We start from the raw sequence: 20,547 nt of genomic DNA on the forward strand, positions 1-20,547 counted from the left end.
ATGCTGGTGTTAAATTTGTAAGTTTGAATTTTACAACAAGTTACATTGATGAAAGAATTGTGACATACTGAATGGTTTTTCCAGTAAACTGGTTTCATGGCACTGGGAATGGGTTAAATTCACGCTGAATTTTCTCCTTGTCTAAAAAGCGACATGCATTTTATAAAGCTTAGAATACTTTACAAAGGCATAATGAGTAAGTGAGTGACGGAGGACGTGGGCACCATCCCTCTACCACATTGGTTAATTGGTATAGAGCCACGTCCACCCTTATCTAAAGCAACCTTGGATGTTAATAAAGTGTGGGCCACACAGGCATCTCGCATCGAGCGCTGAAACCCAGCACCTGGTGAATAACCCTGCCAGCCCACCACCCCAAGCAACCACTAGGAATTTATATAAACATACATAAGTAGAATACATGGCCATACAGGGACCTCATTCGTACATACTTGAGGTTACTTAATTACTTGAGATTGTTACAAAGATAATTCAAGACATTTACATCTTGTTAAACAATAATATAAACAATAATAGTTAACAATGAAAGTTAACAATAATACCTGATACAGTATAAAGTACGTAATCCGGACGTCCATTATCCGGAATGATCTATAATCCGGACCTCAAAGCCACATACTTACGCATGCGCGTAAAGCCAGTAAAGCGTTTACCCATGTGTGCTTCCGATAGTGAACAAAGTGACAGAGAAAACGAAAAAAATTCGATTGACAAGTTAGTCGGTATTCTCGACACAGTAATTACAGGACTTTAACAGTGGAACTTCGTAAGTGAACAAGAAATCATGTCTGTTTATAGAATTAAAGAGAAAGTAATAGCACAAAAAACGTAGCAACTTAAACAACTTTCATTGGAGGAAATGTTTAATAAAGTAAACAAATAAATATTAAGTTTTTTTTTGGTAAATTTTGATACCCTTTAGATCATAATTGCTCTTTATTTCATAAATTACTGTTTCATATTCTTAATTGTATAATTTCTGCATGCCATCTTACCAGATTTAAATTTATGATCTATAATCCGGGAAAACCCCTAATCCGGAATCGCCGAAGTCCCGACGAGTCCGGATTACGGACTTTTTACTGTACATTACCAATACATACTGGATAGTTATACATAACAGATACATAACTAATACATATTAAATATTTTAAGTTTACATCATTAACGCAGTGCCTGCTTTGGATTCGATATTTACTTAGGATTTGAGGAGTTGATATATAATTATTTTCATAATTTTGAAAGTTCTTCGATGTACATATATTTGTCAGGTAAATGTCTGTTTGATAGCCCTTCAGTGGCCGGGCGGTAAAAGTCGCTGAACCCTGATAGTTCGGTCCGGTGTTCAAGTCCCAGCGATTGGGCTGGCTGCATGGGCGTTTTCGTAGTTTTTCCCATTGGTAACATGGATACGAGGCAGTTTCCCTTAAAAGGTACTCTACGTGGCATCCCTCCTTTTTCCTTGTATAAATTTAAAAAAAAGTCTCTTTGATACATCTAGTTAAAGAAGATGTAACAACATCCAACTTAAAAAATGCATGCATCATTTTCAATTTTTTATTTATTTATATATATATATATATATATATTGAAAAATCGTGAATATGTGACATTTATATGAATATTTTTTTTCTTTTAGTGCGCCATTTGTATCAGTGCCAAAGCAACCATGCAAACATTCCCTTGTGGCCATCGTGTCGTCTGTCGAAAATGCTTCGTTAAGACCATCCAAATGGCCGTGTCGCAACGACTTCTGCCCCTCCGTTGTGTCATATGCCGCGCCAAGATACTCAGACTGAAGCAACTCTCTCCTAGCAACAAGAACAACAACAGCCAACATGATGTATCTCCCAGTGTTGATGGGCCAGCCAATCTAGGGTTACTTCCAACAACATACGCCAATAAGCTTCCAGATGCTAGCAATAGCCAAGCCCTGAGACGCCATGCTCGACGACCCTGTTTCGGCCACCCCTACGCTCTAACTAACGCGTCTTCATTTTCTAGGTCGAATTTTCGGCAGCGTATAGCAGCCAGGTCTCCTCTTCTCTTACCCATCCCTGAAACGGAAGAATTGGAGTTGGTTAATACTGTTCAAGAAAGAGAAGAAGTTTTATGTCCCAATTTTGGCAACGGAGAAGATGACTGGACGGAGAAGGATGACCTGAAAGCCGAACTTAGGGAAAAGAATCCTTTGGCAAAAGTAGACCATTACCAGGTAGTTAAGTGGTTGTCCAAGTTCCGTCGGCTTAAACCACCTTCCATTCTTAAAGGCATACGGAACAAATGGAAAAATAAATAAATGTATTTGTAATTCGTGTCTTTTACCATCATATGCGCTTTGGTTAATCGTACAGAGTTGTATATGAAATTTTCCTTTCATTGGATTAATTGAAGCAGTTACATTAGAAGAGTAAGTCTGAGGATTTGGATGAAAATATATCCTTAGTGCAAATTTCGTCTCATACATCATAAATCATTAAGTCTCATCATACTTAAAAATTAATTCTAAATGCATTTGAAATTTAAAGTAGGCGATGTGGATGTGCCGGTTGGTTTCGTACCAATTGCTTTTTTAGCCGTGAGACAAAAAGTAAATGAAAATCAGTGTCTGACCTATTTATTTTAAATAACAGCGGGATTAATTAACGATTTGAGCTGTCATATATTAAAGCTTAGAATGACAGCGAGATAATTCAATTTTTCTCTAAACGTTTGGGCATCATTTTTTTATGTCTTTTCCATTCTTTATTTCAGTAAAATAATAAAACGTAACATTAAATTTGTAATGAACTGAAAGATTGAATTCATAGTACCATGCGGTTATTTTAAAAAACACAAAAAAAATTTTAATAAGTTATTAATGAGAAAATATCATTGAAATGGAACAGCCACAAACGTATGTATTCATAATGATTATCAGACACTTTCTTTTAACGTTTCTCATTATAAATATTTTCCGTTTAAAGGTGTTGGCAACAAATGAACTATTGGTTTTCGAAACATTTTTTCTACCTTGAAATTGTCCCAAAATTTAATACTACTTTTTATCAAGTTTTTAGTACAATAATGCAATATAGGTGTAATATATGAATCTGTAGCTTTTCAGGTATGAGATTACTAGAAACTTCAGTGCTTAAAATGTAGTTGAAAATATTATTTTTATACATTTTGCAAGGAGATGTAAGAATGCTGTATATTTAACATTTATATCTTTAAATACAAACGATTGTCACATCACGGCTTGCGTAAGAGTATGCAAATTTACTCGGTTACAGATTTTTCTAAAACTTATTAACTGCATTTAATAAATGATAAAAGACCTCTAGTCGTAAGAAAAACTGCAATGAATAATTTTTATACTACATTTGCATTTCTGTAAGTCTCCATTTAATGCAGTAAATTGATTTTTTATGGAAATTTCGAATTTTTCTTTCATCGAATAATTACGTGATAAATAATATTGCTATAAATTAGGTTATGTTTATATTTATGTACATTAAGCAATAAATAATCAATGATAGGATGATAATAACAACTATACTTTGACCGCCTCATCCGCGACCATGAGCGCCAAAGACGCATGCGCCATTCGGACCGAATTATTCTCGAAATAGGGTGGAAGGATGTGGACTTTCTTTACCTCCAGCATAGCTCTTTCCGGAGAAGAGAAGACCTTTCACGCCTCATCAAGTAATACCGCCCCTTTTGGACGAGTCTATGTGTTTTGGCAAATAAAATAACGATACATGCTTTCAGTAAATTAAAATTCTTTTCTAGTTTAAATTAAAGGTTGCGCTTGATACGGTCGAACTATACGAACTATTCGCAGAGAACGTAGAAACTAATGTTTTATTAGGAGTCATTATTTGAACATATACGCTGCAAGCATTTTCAGATATTAAAGCCGCAAATTCTGTATTTCACAATCTTAAGTTATTAAACAAATCTATTTGCATTTTATTATAAGTACTTTAATTAATTTTTAGGAACTTCTCTAATGCTCTGTTTTATTGTGTTTTCTGTCATAAATCTGCACACTTTGCTCCAGAACTGCAGCTGGACGTGAATTGAGATTCGTAACTGCTGCTCTTCTTCTAAAGTATTTCCTAAAAGATAAATTGGTAGCTTAAAAAGTAAATACTTTTAGAATTTAAGGATTTTTAATAACCTAAATAACTATTCAGTTATTGTATTTATTAACTTCGTACGATTATCCAAGGGAGGCTAGGCTTAGATTCTTTCAGAACTTACAAACAAAATAGTTAATGATAAGTGTCTGGGTCATTAAAGTAAAATAAAAATTCACTGTAAAACTCTTTTGGATCATTTTAAAACTTTGTGATTGACTTCGTTTGTTCTGTTCTTTCTTTTAAAATTAACCTGGCTTTAATTGGTATGATACCTGAGTTATTTAACTTATAACCATATAGTTATATAGTACCATCGAAAAGAATGAATCCAATGTTCAAGATTTCATCTTGCATCACTACTTTCAAATCATTGTATCTTTTTTCCCTCTGAAAATTCGTTGAACAAGATAATGTTTTATTTCCATGCTAATATGTCAATACCATTTAAAGGTTGAATTTCTTAAACTTTTATTTCATATAATAGTTTGAAGCAATTTTTTATGTAGTTTGTACAAACGACTGCACTAATTTTATTATCTGCAAAATATTGAATATTAGATCAGGACAAATTCTTTTGGAAACATTTCTTTTCAAAGAAAAAGATAAAATATTTTCAAGGAATATTTTTTCGCATTATATCAACTGAAATGGTTAAAAATATATAGCAAGGTACTTTTAAAAGTACCAGATAGCTATGACGTTGTTAAATATATATTTAAGTATTAATGCCATTGTATTAATAATATCAAAGCTGACCTTTTTTTAAATATAATAATAATCATAATAAACTATTAAACTATGAATGAACATGACTGAATTTTTAATTTTGCGAAGCTGAAAAACCAAGCCTGTTTCACTACCTTCATTTATATTAGGCTATGAGAAAAATCCTTTGAAAAAATGATGTTTAAGGAATCTCCTCAAATTAAATAATAAACACCGAAACGAAGTAAAGGTAACCAATAATAAAAATTACAACTCTTCATATAATAATAAAATTGCTTTTATTTGTGTTTTTTCATTTATGAATTCAAAATGTTTATGATTTCAGTTTATGAAGTTCTAGAGCACTAACGTTTCTAAGACTAGCCTAATGACCAATGGCGAACAAACTTGTATGTATTTCTGAAACGCCAAACGTGAATTTGTGAGGATAGATACTGAGAAAAGCATTTTATTTTCATCTCGAACTATTTAAATTTTTTTAAATAACGATACATGCTTTCAGTAAATTAAAATTCTTTTCTAGTTTAAATTACATGAATCTTGCATAACTTAGAATAAAATAATCAACAACTGTTACTTAAAATTTAATGTTGTTTTTAGAGCCGTTAAAGTAATCTATTGCAATAAAACAAATTGTTTACGCCTGAAATTCTAATATATATATATACGTAAAAAATAATCTGACAGGTTTCAGATTTTAACCGTCAGCTAAAAGGATTCGTTAAGATTGTTATGCTCTCGCTGAGTTCGCAGTCTATTAGATTGCTCTTACACTCACTCCTGCTAACCCATTTGGTTTTGTCTTTTTAACTTTATTACTAACCCTTGTTTTCTTTTTGCACTTATGCCGCATATAGTTCAACAACAAAATTTAAAAAAAAAAAAAAAAAAAAAAAAAAAAAAAAAAAAAAAAGGTAGCTCCGGATTTGCGAAGAAGCATATGTTAGAATTACCGATGCAATGATAAGTGTTGGCATATATTTTTACATTTTTTTCGGTCTTTTCTCAGTTCATCCTATTAGTATTCAATTTTATAAGTAAGATGGCTTTTTTTTTTTTTTTTTTTTTTTTTTTTTTTTTTTTTTTTTGTTATTAACATTTTATGTGTAAACTTTATTCATTAAATATCGCGTTCTTCGTTTTCGGTTCAACAGCAAAATCAGAAAATATTTAAAAACAGCACATCTTTAGAAATTCCGATAGAATGTTAGAGATTGCTATACATATTTTTATATTCTCAATATTATTTCTTTAAAAATTAGGTGCTCACACAGCCAGCCGCCTAAAATAGGTATCATAAAAATGAAAAATTTATGATTTTAATGAATCTAGCTGTGTAACTTCATAAAAATACTGAATATTTCTAAATATTTCTAATTAGCTCATGATTTTAATGCATATTTATTTAAATCATTCACATTAAAAAGTATAAAAAAATTCTAAAGAACTGTGTTTATTGCTTTTAAATCGCTTATTTTATTACGCAGTAACCTTCCAGATTAAATTTGAAAACATCTTAGGCTTTAATGAATGAATGGTAACACGCTGGCGGGTGGAAGATAAAAATATTTTATTTCCGGTCCCGGCAACACATTGCTTTCATAGAGCTGAATTTTTAATGAGATTCCTCAAAAAGAGGAAGAAAGACCTTATTTGTTTATATTATTTATACATAAGTCATGTGATTTCTGAGGTCATATATATTGTTTGTTTACATTAGCTGTACACAAGTCACGTGATTTCTGAGGTCATATATATTGTTTGTTTACATTAGCTGTACATAATTCACGTGATCATTGAGGCCATCGGAATATATCTGATCAACGTTGAAAGATTACATTTTTCCTTATGGATTACATTCTTACATTTACGAATGGCAACAGTCTCTCGCACTGGAGATAAAAAATTTTATTTCGAACGCTGTGCCACTGCTCGCTTTCAAATCGTTGAGTTTATTAACGAAACACTCATTAACGTTTTACAAAGTAAAAAATTAATGACAAAACAAATACGAAATTCAAAATTCGGCCTTCCAGGAGCACATGTTCGGGTGAACGACTAAGTTATTCAAAATTTGATGGCTCTAGGTACGATCATTTTTCCACAGCCCGAGGAGCATGCATACATACATAAATACAGATTCTTTATTATTTAACTCCTTTAAAAATTATACGGGACGATAATATTTGGCGGCGGCAATTTGGAAATTAATCCAACGCTAATAGTGATCGACACAAAATCCTGTTTCGAGACTAATAGCCTTTTTTGGGCCAATAAACGCGAAAGTATAAAATGAGACTTTCTTTTAAAGTAAGTAATGAATAAAAGGGATTTATCAGAATGGCTTTAAACTATATGTTAAAGAAAATAGAACATATGTCAGCTATATTATTTATATAATAAAGAAAATAGAACATATAATAGTCACGTATGTCAGCAGCAGATCAGTATAATGCAGGATGTCTGCTATAGAAAATTGATCTCATATATTCTAAGTGTTTAATAAGTATTTTCGATCAGCTAAAATATCGTACGCAAATGAAACCATCACTGAGCTCTGTGACGATTTCGAGGAAGAATAGAAAGATTCGAGAATTTTCGAACGAAATGGCAATTATGTGAGACAGAATTTCCAGACGAATGAGAGTCATCCCCATTCATGAGATATCAAATCTTTCATACATACCATTAATTTTTCTTGCTGTCTGTATAGTTAACTTCTCTACCATTTATGAGCTTTTCTAAGACCAAAGATTATAGCTGTATAGTATCAAAATGCCTGCTTTTGTAATATGGCAAAGAATCTTATACTGCAGAATAAACTGCACTTTCTGATATCTTTTTGTAAATCTAAACGTATGTTAATATCTGACCTACGGCAGTTATTGAATTGTGTGAATGTAATAATAAGAAACGCTAAACTCATTTAAAACAAAATTAATGAAAATGCCAGTTTATTCATAAGAAGAATTGTGATTCCAGTATAATGGCAATTAAGAAAACGTTGCAAGGCAATTTTTAGCAGTCTTGATTTACAACAAAAGAGCAGATGTTTTTATATTATACTCCTGATGTTGAAATGAGGCACTGGTATTTATGCACTCATTTATAGTCTTTCTAAATAGAATTTTGAGGGGTTCAAAGAACATAAGAATCTCCAATGTCATTTGATTTTAGTTCTATCTTTAGATGGTTGCTGAGGTTTTTCAGTTTTCTTCTACATATTTTTTTCTAGAAATATTTGCTTTGAAGAATCAGATAACATCAATGGTTGATCTATTTTTTCAGTACTCAAACGTCACTTTTAATCTTTCAGACTTTTACTTACAAGCAGTATAGAAAAACACAGACACTCCCAAAAATTGATGTATTTGCATGATAGATATCACCTTTTGTATATGAAGATTCTATTTTCTGAGAACGCATTCTGCAAGCAATTTATTTTTCTATGTCATATCAGCCTTCATTTTTCTCTGAAAATTAATTATTTTGTAATAAAATTTTGTACATTTCATGTAAGATTTAAAGATACGAGTAGAGTAGCATCGTTTCGTTTTCCTACAAGATAAAGAAACTTAGCCAAAAACTGACGGGTAAATATAATAAAAATCTAATGTGTACACCGCATGACTTCCTTGTACGGAATACTAAATTATACGCAATTTTTCCTGTATTTCATTTAAACTTATTTCCTCGAATTTCATTAGAGATATATTTCTCATTCAATTAATTCAGTGCTCATTTCGCTGCAAAAACCTCAAAACATTTTTATTAAAAACTGAAAAATATGGAAAAATATAAGACGTCAAATACAGTTAAGCAATTAAAAAAGAAATTTTGCAATTACAGTTACAGTTTCTACACAAAAACAAGCAATTCGGCCAGCGGGAAAATAGGCAGATTTTTCGGTGCCCTGAATTGAAAATTTACTTCCAAAATCCCACTCGGCAAAAGGGTACTGAAGGTGCAGAAACTGAATCCACTATTCTTCTAAGTTTCAAATGTAAACAAATATAGCTGCTATGGTTAAAAAAATTAGACTTAGCCGCATTTAAAAAACTTTTAAATTGCTGTCAATTCTACAACTATTGTATGTAGATTAACTAAAGGCATAAAAACCTTAACCGGAAATAAGAACAATATAATTCAATCGTTTTTAAACGTCTAAACGTCTTGCATTGCAATAGCTAATAAAATTAACTGAATAAAAACAAAACTAATAAATTTAAAAAAAATTCAGTTAGGTATGCGCTGCATCTTTTCCGTAAAATTTTCCATTTCATGAATGAATGCATTTATCAGTTCAAAAATCACAATAATTTTATAAGGCTGTGGTACTTTGTGAATGCAGATTCCTTACTACATGTAGTAAGAAGATACCTCACAAATTCACGTTGCTAGTGCCTTGTATACGAGGCACAATTTGTAGCTTTTTCTAGATTAAGTTACTATTTAGTTAACGTAAATATGTCATCTTCACTACGCCTTTCTGTATACTGTCCAGTGATGTTTTGTTCGTCAGATGTTGTCATAACATTGTGTATTTTGCAGAATGAGTCTGGACGTATGTATTAAAGAATTTTTTTAGTTTGAATTTTTATATTTAAGATGTTAATAATTTACTTATATTAACTAGTGGCATTGCACTTTTGAAATGGTTTGTTGGTTTCAAAACATATTCGTAATAGAATAAAATGTTACGAAATTCTACAAATTAATTCTTTGAAAATTTTTCTTATACATTTTCGTATATTTATTAAGAATATCATAAATTTCAATAATTCTTTGCAAAGTTTGCTTATATATTTTCGTATGTTTATTAAAAATATCTTAAATTTCTATATTTCCATATTCTTCATCTTATGTACCCCCCATAAAAAAGGAAAACAGAAATTATCTTTTATATTGCATATCAGTAAATCAATGATAACTGCCAACCAGCCGAAAATAAATTCTTGGTATTATTACTAAGCCTACTTACTACATTTTTTAAGACTAAGGAAGAAAACAATTATTTTTGCAGATTTACTGTATAGACCTTAATTAAGAAGGTTGGAGAAAGAGGAAAGAGGGAAAAAGGAAAAAAAAACAAAGCTATCAAATTATTGGGTCTAACATATGAATGTCATTTTCGATCCATCCATGTTAAGAATAATTAAGAATAATACAGTCAGTAGTGGGAAAATGAATCATGTAAAGTATAAGAAAACAATTTTTCTTTTGCGTGACTGCGGCTGCGAACAGTCGTTTAATATCAGGAAGTGGTACTGAAGTTGTGTTGGGTGAGAAACATTGCTTTCAAAACTTGATATCTGTTTCCAAAATAAAACGAAGAATGATTTAGTCGTAGTGGAAAGAGATGAGCTGCATTTAATAAATGTTACATGTTTTAAATAATTTTGGTTTGTCAGTCATACATTAATGAAATCCATCCTTTTTTGATGAAATGTATTTATTTGAATGTAAAATTTGTATAGAGATTTATTTGATAAATAAAAGAATTAAAATTAATATTTTACGAAATTTACTTCACTAATTTGAAATAGAAATTTGTCAGCTTTCAGTCGGGTAAAATTAGATGTAAAACTAATTAGCGTTAAAATAGATAACATGTTGTTAAACTCTAGAAAACTGCAATTTGTTTCCTGGAAAAAAAATATATCTGATAAATTATCTCAGAAGGTTCGAATGTTTGAAAAACCGAAGAAACGGGGAAATCTTAAATCAGATAAATAAGCTATATGTTTTTCTCAGAACATTATAAGCATATTCAGCACATTCGTTTTAGAGAGAATTTAGAGAATTTTTAACTATTAAGAAATTATAGCTGAGCTTTGTGTATAACTTGAGTGAATATATTCTGCATACTGTAATATAGCTGTACATATTCGCTTGTATTTCAGATATTGCCAGAGTGAATTATTCTCTTGAAAGCACTACATCAATTTTTAAAATCTTCAGCATTTTCTCTGCAGTTTGTACTTTTCTAAAACGGCGCATATAGTTATTGAGTTAGCCCTCTCAGTCTTTATATCAGATATACGAAGACTTCAAAAATATCTGATGCGTATAACACATGACTTCCTTGTACAGCCTATTAAATTATACACATTTTTCCTGCATTTCATTTAAACTTATTTCCTCGGTTTTCATTAGAGATATATTTCTCATTCAATTAACTCAGTTCTAACTTCGTCGCATGCCAAAAATACATAAAAGCTCAAAATATCGTCTTTAAATAAAAATTAAAAAAATAATTTCTACAATTAAAATTACAGTTTCTACGCAAAAGCAAGCAATTCGGCCAGCAGGCAGGAAGATAAATTTTTCGGTGCAGAAAATTGAAAGCTAACATTTGGTTCCACTGGGCAAAATGGCACTGAAGTTGGTGCACCAACTGAATTCCTTATTCCACTAAGTTTCAGATATAAATAAATGGCGGCCTCGTTAAGCTTAGCGGTAATTAAACTTTTAATCTGGTAATTCCATAACCATTGGATGCAGATTAACTAGAGGTTGGAAAAGAAAGACTTTATTCTGTCCTTACGTACATATATCACGCAAAAACATCCCTTAAATGGATTCGAATTTTTTTAATATTTTCTAATTCGAAAATCTTTCTAATATAACAGAAGTAAAATATAAAGCAAATTTTTGCATAATAGCATTAATTCTAGTTTTTGTTTATGCGATCTATATTCATTAGCTAATGAAATCAAAATAAGAAATGAAACGCACTATAGATTTATGAAACCTTAAATGCTTATCAAAGATGGTCACATAACATTCTTAAGTACTAAGTCCTTATCTAACCTTTACTTGTCAACAGTTATCAGTTCATATTGCCTTACCTTTGTAATTGCGTCACAGATTTTGCTATCACAATCCTGATAAAATTTTATTTCCACTAATCTTAAGCAAACAGAATTATCAGCTCCTTTCATCCAAAGGAATAACGCTTTTGCAGGTATTTGAAATTTATTACATTAATTAGAAAAAAATTGAAAAAATCCGTTTTTCATGCATATTAAAACTCTAAAAAATTTATGAGCAGAATTCTTTAAATTATGCATTAAAAATCAATTCTTCATTATAATCGTCTTTCGTAAAGCAATTGCTTGTTTTGAGAGATACCACTTGCTTAGTAAATGTCAAGCATAGCTGAAAATAGCTGTAATCGATATAATAAAATCTTTCTGTTATGGTTTTTTATGATCCAATCTACTTCGTAGCAGTTTTTCTTCTTCTAAAACTCAAAAGATAAAACACCTTTCACAATTATAAATATCACTAGAACTGTGTTCAGAAATCAGCGTCTGAAAGCTTCCTGTACGGTAGTCGGCTGTTGAAAGGATTGATGCCCTTCGACAGAAATAGCCAAAATCGATTGAAAAAATCGTTTATATCATAATTTTTATCGTCCCTCTACGGTAGCTACATATTATTAATAATGATATTTGGTAAAGTTCACTATTATCAACAATATAACAAAAATTTACAGGTGAATCAAAAATATATTTTCATATAAAAAAGTACTGCAAATTTGCTAAAATTGATTTGCTGATTCTGAATGGCAATTTTTGGACATATTCAAAAATCGTTGTGTTTCTTAGACATAACCATTGGAAACAAATTGTTATAATAGATGGTGTGTTGCGGTGCTAAATGTAAAAATGAAATAGAATTAAGTGTAGTGGATTAGAATTACTTGAGCACCAAAAATAGTCACAAGGCGTTTTTTGAATTAAAGGATCAACAAACGTAAATCAAATGAACTGCTTACTTAGAAAATCGCGTTGTGTAGCAATAACCCATAAATACTTACTAACGGGCAGATCAAAATGTGTGATCTAGAAGGAAATACGAAATCAAAGTACTTACCCCAAAGTATGACAACTGTATCTTAACTTCCTTTTGTAGTTAAATTAATCACTCGTAAAATGGTTGTAAAAGACAAACATTTATTTAAAGATAAATCTTAATAACCTACACATAACGTATTCGTAAACGTACATAACATAACAAACGTACTTACTGCATCGTACCATTAAACATTTCAAGCGTACATCATCTCAATGTATATTTTAAAATTATAAATAGAACGACATACAGAAATTAGCTGTTGCCATTTTCTCAATAGATATTTTGTCTAATAACAATTAAATAATTTACAATCGTGCTTACATTCGACCATCCTGACTTTTCAATTGTCCTCAATTGAATCAAATCTTGTCATACATTAAAACGACAAATAAACAACAACAAAAATATAATAATAGGTAGGTAAAAAATGAAATATAATTTTTTAAAAAAATTCTGTAAGTCCTATACAAAGTCTCTATAGCGCAATGGTTTGCGCACTGTTCGCTTGGGCTTTTTAAGTTCGTCGTCAAGTGGACAAGATCTAGAGCCTTGACCGCGTGGCTGCTGTTCTTCGTCATTTGCTTCAGTATCTTTACTAGTTGCTTTTCCTTTCATTCTACTTTGACTGCATTCAGTGACTGCATTCATTCTATGATAGTGGGTTTTGCTATTAAAGCACCTTTGATAAAATCGTCTAGGATTCCAATGATTGTCTCTTCCACCTCCTAAAACTCTTTCTTCGTTTTTTAGTTTCATTTTGTTCATCTTCACTTCCATCACGTCCAACGTTTCGTAGAAGTTCTATCGATAGATAACTACAATATTGCCTGAAGTAAGGATGATGTAATTGTCTTCGTACGGGCCTTTGAGGTTGTAGTTGCTGCTTATCATCCACATTCTCTTGGTTCTGACTACCATCACTTACTCTGACTACCATCTCTGACTACCATCACTTACTCTGACTACCATCTCTGACTACCATCACTTACTTTATTGGCCATAGTTTCTGGCAAATCTGCTACCAAATTGGTATATGATACCCATGTTCTTTTGATTGAAAATTTAAAGGAAAGAAAAATTAATCTTCATTGGGTTAAAGGACATATAGGGCATGAAGGAAATGAATTTACTGACATCTGCGCTAAACAAGCTACATTAAAGAATTCAATTGATATTTTTCTACCTACTTCAATAGATACCTTTAAAAATTTTTTAGAGAGGAATATAATTAATATATGGCAAGACTTTTGGAATAAAGATTTAAAAGGTAGATATACCTATAATTGTTTTAAGAATGTCAATACAAAGAGGTGCATTGGTAATGGGTTTATGGCCCAATTTCTAACTAACCATGCACACGTTCCGAAATATTACAGTAGATTTCATATTAAGTATATGAAATGTATATGTGGAGAATATGAAGCTGATGTAGAACATGTTATTTTATGTGAATTATTAAGAAATAGATTGCTTAAGTTTCTACCGTGTTTAAAAAATGAAAAAGATATTGTAAAAATATTCCAAATTGAAAAATTTTAAAAAGGAATTATGGAAATAAATGAAATTTATTACTGAATTTGAAAATGTAATATTTGAGCAATCACTGTAATTTATAATTTATAATTGTTAAAACATAATTAAAATGTGAACAAATAATCTTTTGTAAATTATTTTATTATCTTGTAAATATTTAATTAAATTCAAGATGAATTGTTTTGTTTGTAATTTCTTTGTATTTATTTGATTTTGTAAGAGAAAGATTGTAAACGAAATGATTTTCTGTTTTGTAAATGTTTTATTTAAATAAAGGTATTTGCTGGTGAGGTCGGCAAATCTTCCCTCAGAGTACGAGTACGTTTTATAAAGTTTAAAGGTTCCAATAAGCCCTGCTTTTGCCGTAAGGGCAGGTTTAATTATGGGTCTTACCATCACTTACGTCATTCTGTGTTTGCCTTGGCATAAAGTGGTGTTTAGAGAACAGTTGGCCACAGTGTCGATTTCTAGTATTTGCAGCATAAGGACTATTTTTCACCGAAGTGCGATTCAGTCCAATCAGATTTGCAGCTTCATTCCTCTTCTCTCGAACAACTTCAAATGCACCTAATTCACCATATCCTACACTTTGAATGGCACTTTTTGTATTGTTTTTCTTTACTGCAGTTTGGTGAACGAATATATCTTCTTTAGTGTCCATTTTTATCAGATCAGTGCACCCGAGTTCTGAAATGCTTAGTCTGAAGCAATCTCTATATTCATTCGAAAGACGCAATAACTCTTGCTGGTTATCAACGTCGAAATCCGAGCCAATGTTAACTTCGCTTAAACTTATGGGAATTTTTATGCTGTTAATATTTTCCGTTTTTGTTAAGTTCGAGTTCAATTCAAAAATTTCAGTATTTAAACAAGCAGAAGAAGTTCAACTTCTTCTGCTTTCCCAATGCATTGATCTTTTTGGAGCTTAACACTTCTATCGCCAACGTTAATCACTGGTATACAAGTTTCGCCATTTTTAATTTCTAATAAACAGGCGATATCTTCGGAAAGATTTTCTATCATAATTAATCCATTATCTACAGAATCTGTTTAAGAACTGACAAGACTGATCGTACTTTTCTCTAATTTATTTTCCTCAAGAGCTTTAGGGCAGACTCGATTTATTTTGTCATCAATTTGGAGGTTACTAAATAGTTCATCTTCCATATACCCGAAGTGAAATATTTTTCCTATTCTGACATAAGCGATGTGAGGGAGATCAAGCCATGTCCGTCCGATGATTAGATCAACTGGCTGTGCATTATCAGGTACAAGGTATATATTTATGCCTTGGCCTTTTACATTATCAACTTCAATATAGGCTTTAATCATTCCTATAGAGGTCACTACAGGAACCCTTTGATTTCCAAAACCGTACAACTAATTCATAGCAGGTTCTGGTTTCACTTTCAGTTTCTGAGCAACTGAAGTCCTTAAGAGACAACAAGAACTCCCCGTATCAATTAAAGCCTGTACTTCTTCAGAATTACTCAGTTTTGCTTTCTCCAAATATGAATTGCTCTCTTCTAAATTTTCGCCAACTTGCTCAACAGAATAATTTTTATCATTTGAATGATTATTTTCAGCTTTAGTAACACAATTTTTAGCTTTATGACCTGTTTTATTACATTTTCGGCATGTTACTACTGGTTTGGGCAGCGGACAGTCCTTTGAGATGTGTCCAAAATTATTACAGCTGAAGCATTTTGGCTCACCTTTTTCATTATTTGTGATAGCGTAGTTTTTTCTTTTCGTTCATTGTAGCAACTGGACCATCTTTAAAAAAGTTTCGTTTGTCGTAAGACCCTTTTTTACGCGGTTGTTTATTGTTGAAAGTTGACTTCAAGGTATCATAATCATCTAGTTTTTCAACTAAATCAATTGGTGAAATCAACTCAGACCATATGTCAATAAAATGATCTTTTACTTCTGGAGACATTTTACGTTTTATCTGATCCGCTGCAATAAGGTCGCTAAGTTTCTCAAAAGTATCTACTTTAATTCCGCTTATCCATTCATTAAAAAAATTTCTTAACTCATACGCAAAATTCTTCCATGTGTTTCCTACACTCTTATTTTGCTTAAAAATGTTTTGGCGAAATTTTTCAGGTGTCATCTTGTACTGTTTTAATAAGATCCTTTTAACTTCTTTATAATCGTTTGCAATCTCATCGGTTTCTCTGGCGATTAACTGAGCAATATCATACGGCAATAAGCCAAACAAATGAGTAACCCATGTATTTTCTGGTATTTTAACTTGTTTAGCCAAACGTTCAAACATGATTAAATATAAACTGATATCATTCTCGTCAGGTTTAAATTTTTGCATCAAACGATGAAGCTCTAACTTTGGATTCATGTGCTTACCACTAGCATTTTCATTGGTGCCAAAATTTGTAGATCTACTTTCTGCTTCAATACGTAGTTTTTGCAGTTCAAATTCCATTTCATACTTTCGTTTTCGTTCCTTATATTCTTCTCTTCGCCTACGTTCCTCATCTTGAGGTTTTTGTTCTTCTTTTTCTTTTCTTTCATTTATTATAATGTTTAACCATTCTTTGTCGCATTCTTCATCGTACTCTTTGCTAGCCAAAATTATCCTTTTCAAATCGCTCATTTTATGACTCTCATTTACATCTTCTCCCAATTCTTCAGCTAATATTCTTAAATCGCATTTCTTTGCCTTACCGAAAATAGACATTTTCGTACTCATTAAAATGCAAATTATATATATATGCTATTATTATTAACTTCCAATTAGACAACTTAGTAGAACACAGTTATTGGTATTTTATAAGTTTGTTTAACGTTCTAAATATATTTCAAAATTTAAAGAAATGAAAAAAAATTAAACTCTCTTTCCAAAATGATAAAAAAATAACAAAATTAAATTCTATAATAAATATGTTACATCAATTAATGCACATACCTTGAGCTTCAAATTCTTTTCAATTTATTTACGTATAGCAAATTTTTGTAGCTTTAGGCTTAGGTTTCAGAATAATCCCGCTTCTGATTTATGTTAACTTCCTTTTGTAGTTAAATTAATCACTCGTAAAATGGTTGTAAAAGACAAACATTTATTTAAAAATAAATCTTAATAACTTACACATAACGTATTCGTAAACGTACATAACATAACAAACATACTTACTGCATCGTACCATTAAACATTTCAAGCGTACATCATCTCAATGTATATTTTAAAATTATAAATAGAACGACATCCAGAAATTAGCTGTTGCCATTTTCTCAATAGATATTTTGTCTAATAACAATTAAATAATTTATAATCGTGCTTACATGTATGTTACCAAATCAATTATATTTTATTCTTCATCTTTGATATTGAAATAAGCATTAATATAAATAAATTATCAACCAGACAGACGAATAAATTTGAACATCAAGCACGAGTGATGCGCATCACCAGAATTAACGTTGTACTCAATAAAGTCAATCTTTCTCCATCAGCTCGAAACAAAGTCTTGGTGTAAAAGGAACAATCAAATTTTGATGGCAGTCATTAAGCGTACTTCATTTAATTATGGTATTTCTGCTTTTTCTTCTTTAAATCAGGAAATTTCAGATTTCACAAATACGTGCGTGCGAATAGTTCTCGAAAGGAGGAAGAAGCTGAACAAAAATTATTTTCTGCAACGATGTACAGGAAACAGGAGTAATTATTTTCTTGAATCTTCATGTAAAAATCTCACTAAAAAGGATTTTCATGTGTAGCAGACAGCATCGAAGGAGCAGCAAAGAGAAGCAGGAAAAATGGCACATCGCATCGGCCAGGGAAAGGACAGACCGAAGCCCGTCCTACACCCTCGAACGCCAGCAGCAGAAGAGAGAGAAACCGGTTGTTGCAATCGTTTTCGTGTTGTCCTTGAGCGGTTGCGGTTAGCACACCTGACGCTGAATAATGTGGAGGCTTGCCTGCACACAAATCAAATTTTGACATCTATAATTTCAAATTTTAATAGATTTAAAGATAACTTTAAATTAGGAGGAAACAATATATCCATTGTTTTAATCCATGGAAACGTAGTGCTTTTTTGTAATAATTTCCTTCTAGGTTTTTATGTTTATAAAATTTTGATTTTTAATAAACTAATAATGTTTATATATTATTTCTATTCTGGTGCTAACTTCTTTTGTTTTGTATGTAATACTGTATGTTTTGAACTAACTGCCATCTTTTACTTATTATTATTATTTTTTATTTATTTATTTTATTTTTTATTTTATTTTTTATTTTTTTTTATTCATTTTCGCAAATCATTGCTATCAAAGATTGCTTAATAACCGTATCCTAGTCTATATATAAGTTGGTTTGGTTTATTAGATTACGGCAAAGAACTCGAGGGCTATCTGCCTTAAGGAAGGGATTTTTTCGTGGAGGACTTTTTAAGGGAAACTGGCTCGTATACACGTTACACATGGGGAAAACCATGAAAACACCCATGCAGTCAGCCCGTCCGCGGGATTCGAACCTCGGACCGAACTACCAGTGTTCAACGACGTTAGCGCTCGGCCGCTGGTGGGCCAGTCTACTTATAAGCTAACACTATTTCTCTATGTATGTAAACTGCGATGTTCTAAGTTACTGTATTAACTGTGACTGAAAATTTCTGATTTCCGATTTTTTATTCCTCATCTAAAGGAGCTTGTTAGATAAGGACAACTTTTATTTTCCTTGCATTTATAAATATCACAGTTCAGATTATTTTTTATATTAAAAAAAATTCTAATTAATTTTGTTAATTACACTAATTCCTGATTCGAAATTGAATTTATTTTGAGTTGGTTGGCTGAAATAATATTTCTTTTCTTTTTATGGGGCAGACTAAAGAATGTGCGTTTAAACGCATAGTTAAATAAGTGTATTTGTATGATTTTCATTTTGTACGATTAAAAAAAATGAGACAGATATTATATTTAGAAATAAATATTTGTCAATAAAGTATCAAATTTCTCCTCGCACATGGTGTTGTTATTAATACTGGAATATCTTGAATTTTTTTATATTGGTGGTGTCAAGACTGTGTTATAAATAATGTAAATTATGAAATATAAAATTATTAACCTGAATACTAGTGAGAATTCCTCGCAATTTGATATGTCATGAATTTGAAAGCAATAAGTTTTTCATAACATTTAAGCTAATAATTGACTGTTCTAAGATTTTATGTAAAATATAATATCTTCAAAATAATAAATTTTTCATTTTATTGAAATATAAGCTGAAGAATTATACCATTTTTTATTTTCTTAAAGTTTCAGACTATATTAAAATCATGCTTGATCATTACCTACCATTCTCATTTTAACTTCTATTTAGCAATTCTATTTAGCAATTATTTAGAAAGGGATGAAGGCATTTTGATATATGTTTTTTATATTTCATTAGTTCCGCAACTTTGCTGATTATATGTTGTTATTAAAATTAATTGCTTTGTATTAAAGATAGCGAACAAAGTGTATGTGTGATGTTGTATACAAAGCTGTTGTTCTGTAGGTTTATATTGTGTACATAATGAAACGAATATAGTGTTAGTTTAGTACAATGAATAAAAAAAATGTAAGAAAAAATGTTGATTTGATGTTTTTTTTTTTTTTTTTTTTTTTTTTTTTTTTAAACAACCTCTCAAATGTTGGTACTTTCAATCAACTCAATCGACAACTTGAACAAAAAATATGAAACTGAATTCAACAAATGAAGCTACTAATAATAGATATGAAATGAATTATTTTTCAAATCATAAAATTACGTTATACAGTAACTTATATGTCTTAATAATGTAACAATTCTAGGCATCTAAAAACTTTTATACATTTTTCAATAACAATATTTTGCAGAAAATCTGTATAAATATTTATATAATTAGCATACAATTAATAAAAAAACGGTACTTTTCCGTTTTGCCGGCGCAAGCGATAAGGTCGCCAATAATGGTACAACCGATGCCAAAAGGAATATTCTCGCTGGTAACCTTTTACGCCTCATTTTCAAAACAAGTCGCAGCTTTTTCTTATCAGATTGATTGTTTCTTTCAATAGTGGCATATAATTACATAGAATTTTTATCAGATAGTTCAGTTTTATGTCTAAGGCCATTTTCGGTAATTAAGTCAATCAGGATGCAATCGCAGCCAGTGGCGTAGCTAGGGTGGGGCAAGGGGGGACATCTGTCCCCGGGCGCAGCATCCAAGGGGCGCCAAATTGATGCTACGAGATTTTTTAATGAAATATTTTTCATTTTTGGCACACA

At 31.0% G+C, this 20,547-nt stretch overlaps 1 protein-coding gene across 2 annotated transcripts in view; it reads left to right on the forward strand.

Moving 5' to 3' along the window:
* The window catches only part of LOC118193400 (uncharacterized), a 154,175-nt gene extending 134,303 nt beyond the window's left edge, over positions 1-19,872 (forward strand). For both annotated transcript variants that reach the window (XM_035364480.2, XM_085811302.1), the window contains exon 3: positions 1,661-19,872. In XM_035364480.2, the coding sequence (XP_035220371.1) occupies positions 1,661-2,320 (660 nt within the window). In that variant the 3' untranslated portion in view covers positions 2,321-19,872. The remainder of the gene's footprint in view (positions 1-1,660) is intronic.
* Positions 19,873-20,547: the final 675 nt, after the last annotated feature.

The sequence above is a fragment of the Stegodyphus dumicola genome, chromosome 2 (assembly GCF_044657685.1).
Source record: "Stegodyphus dumicola isolate Sdum_Otavi_A_Nest chromosome 2, ASM4465768v1".
NCBI classification, from domain to species: Eukaryota; Metazoa; Arthropoda; class Arachnida; order Araneae; family Eresidae; genus Stegodyphus; species Stegodyphus dumicola.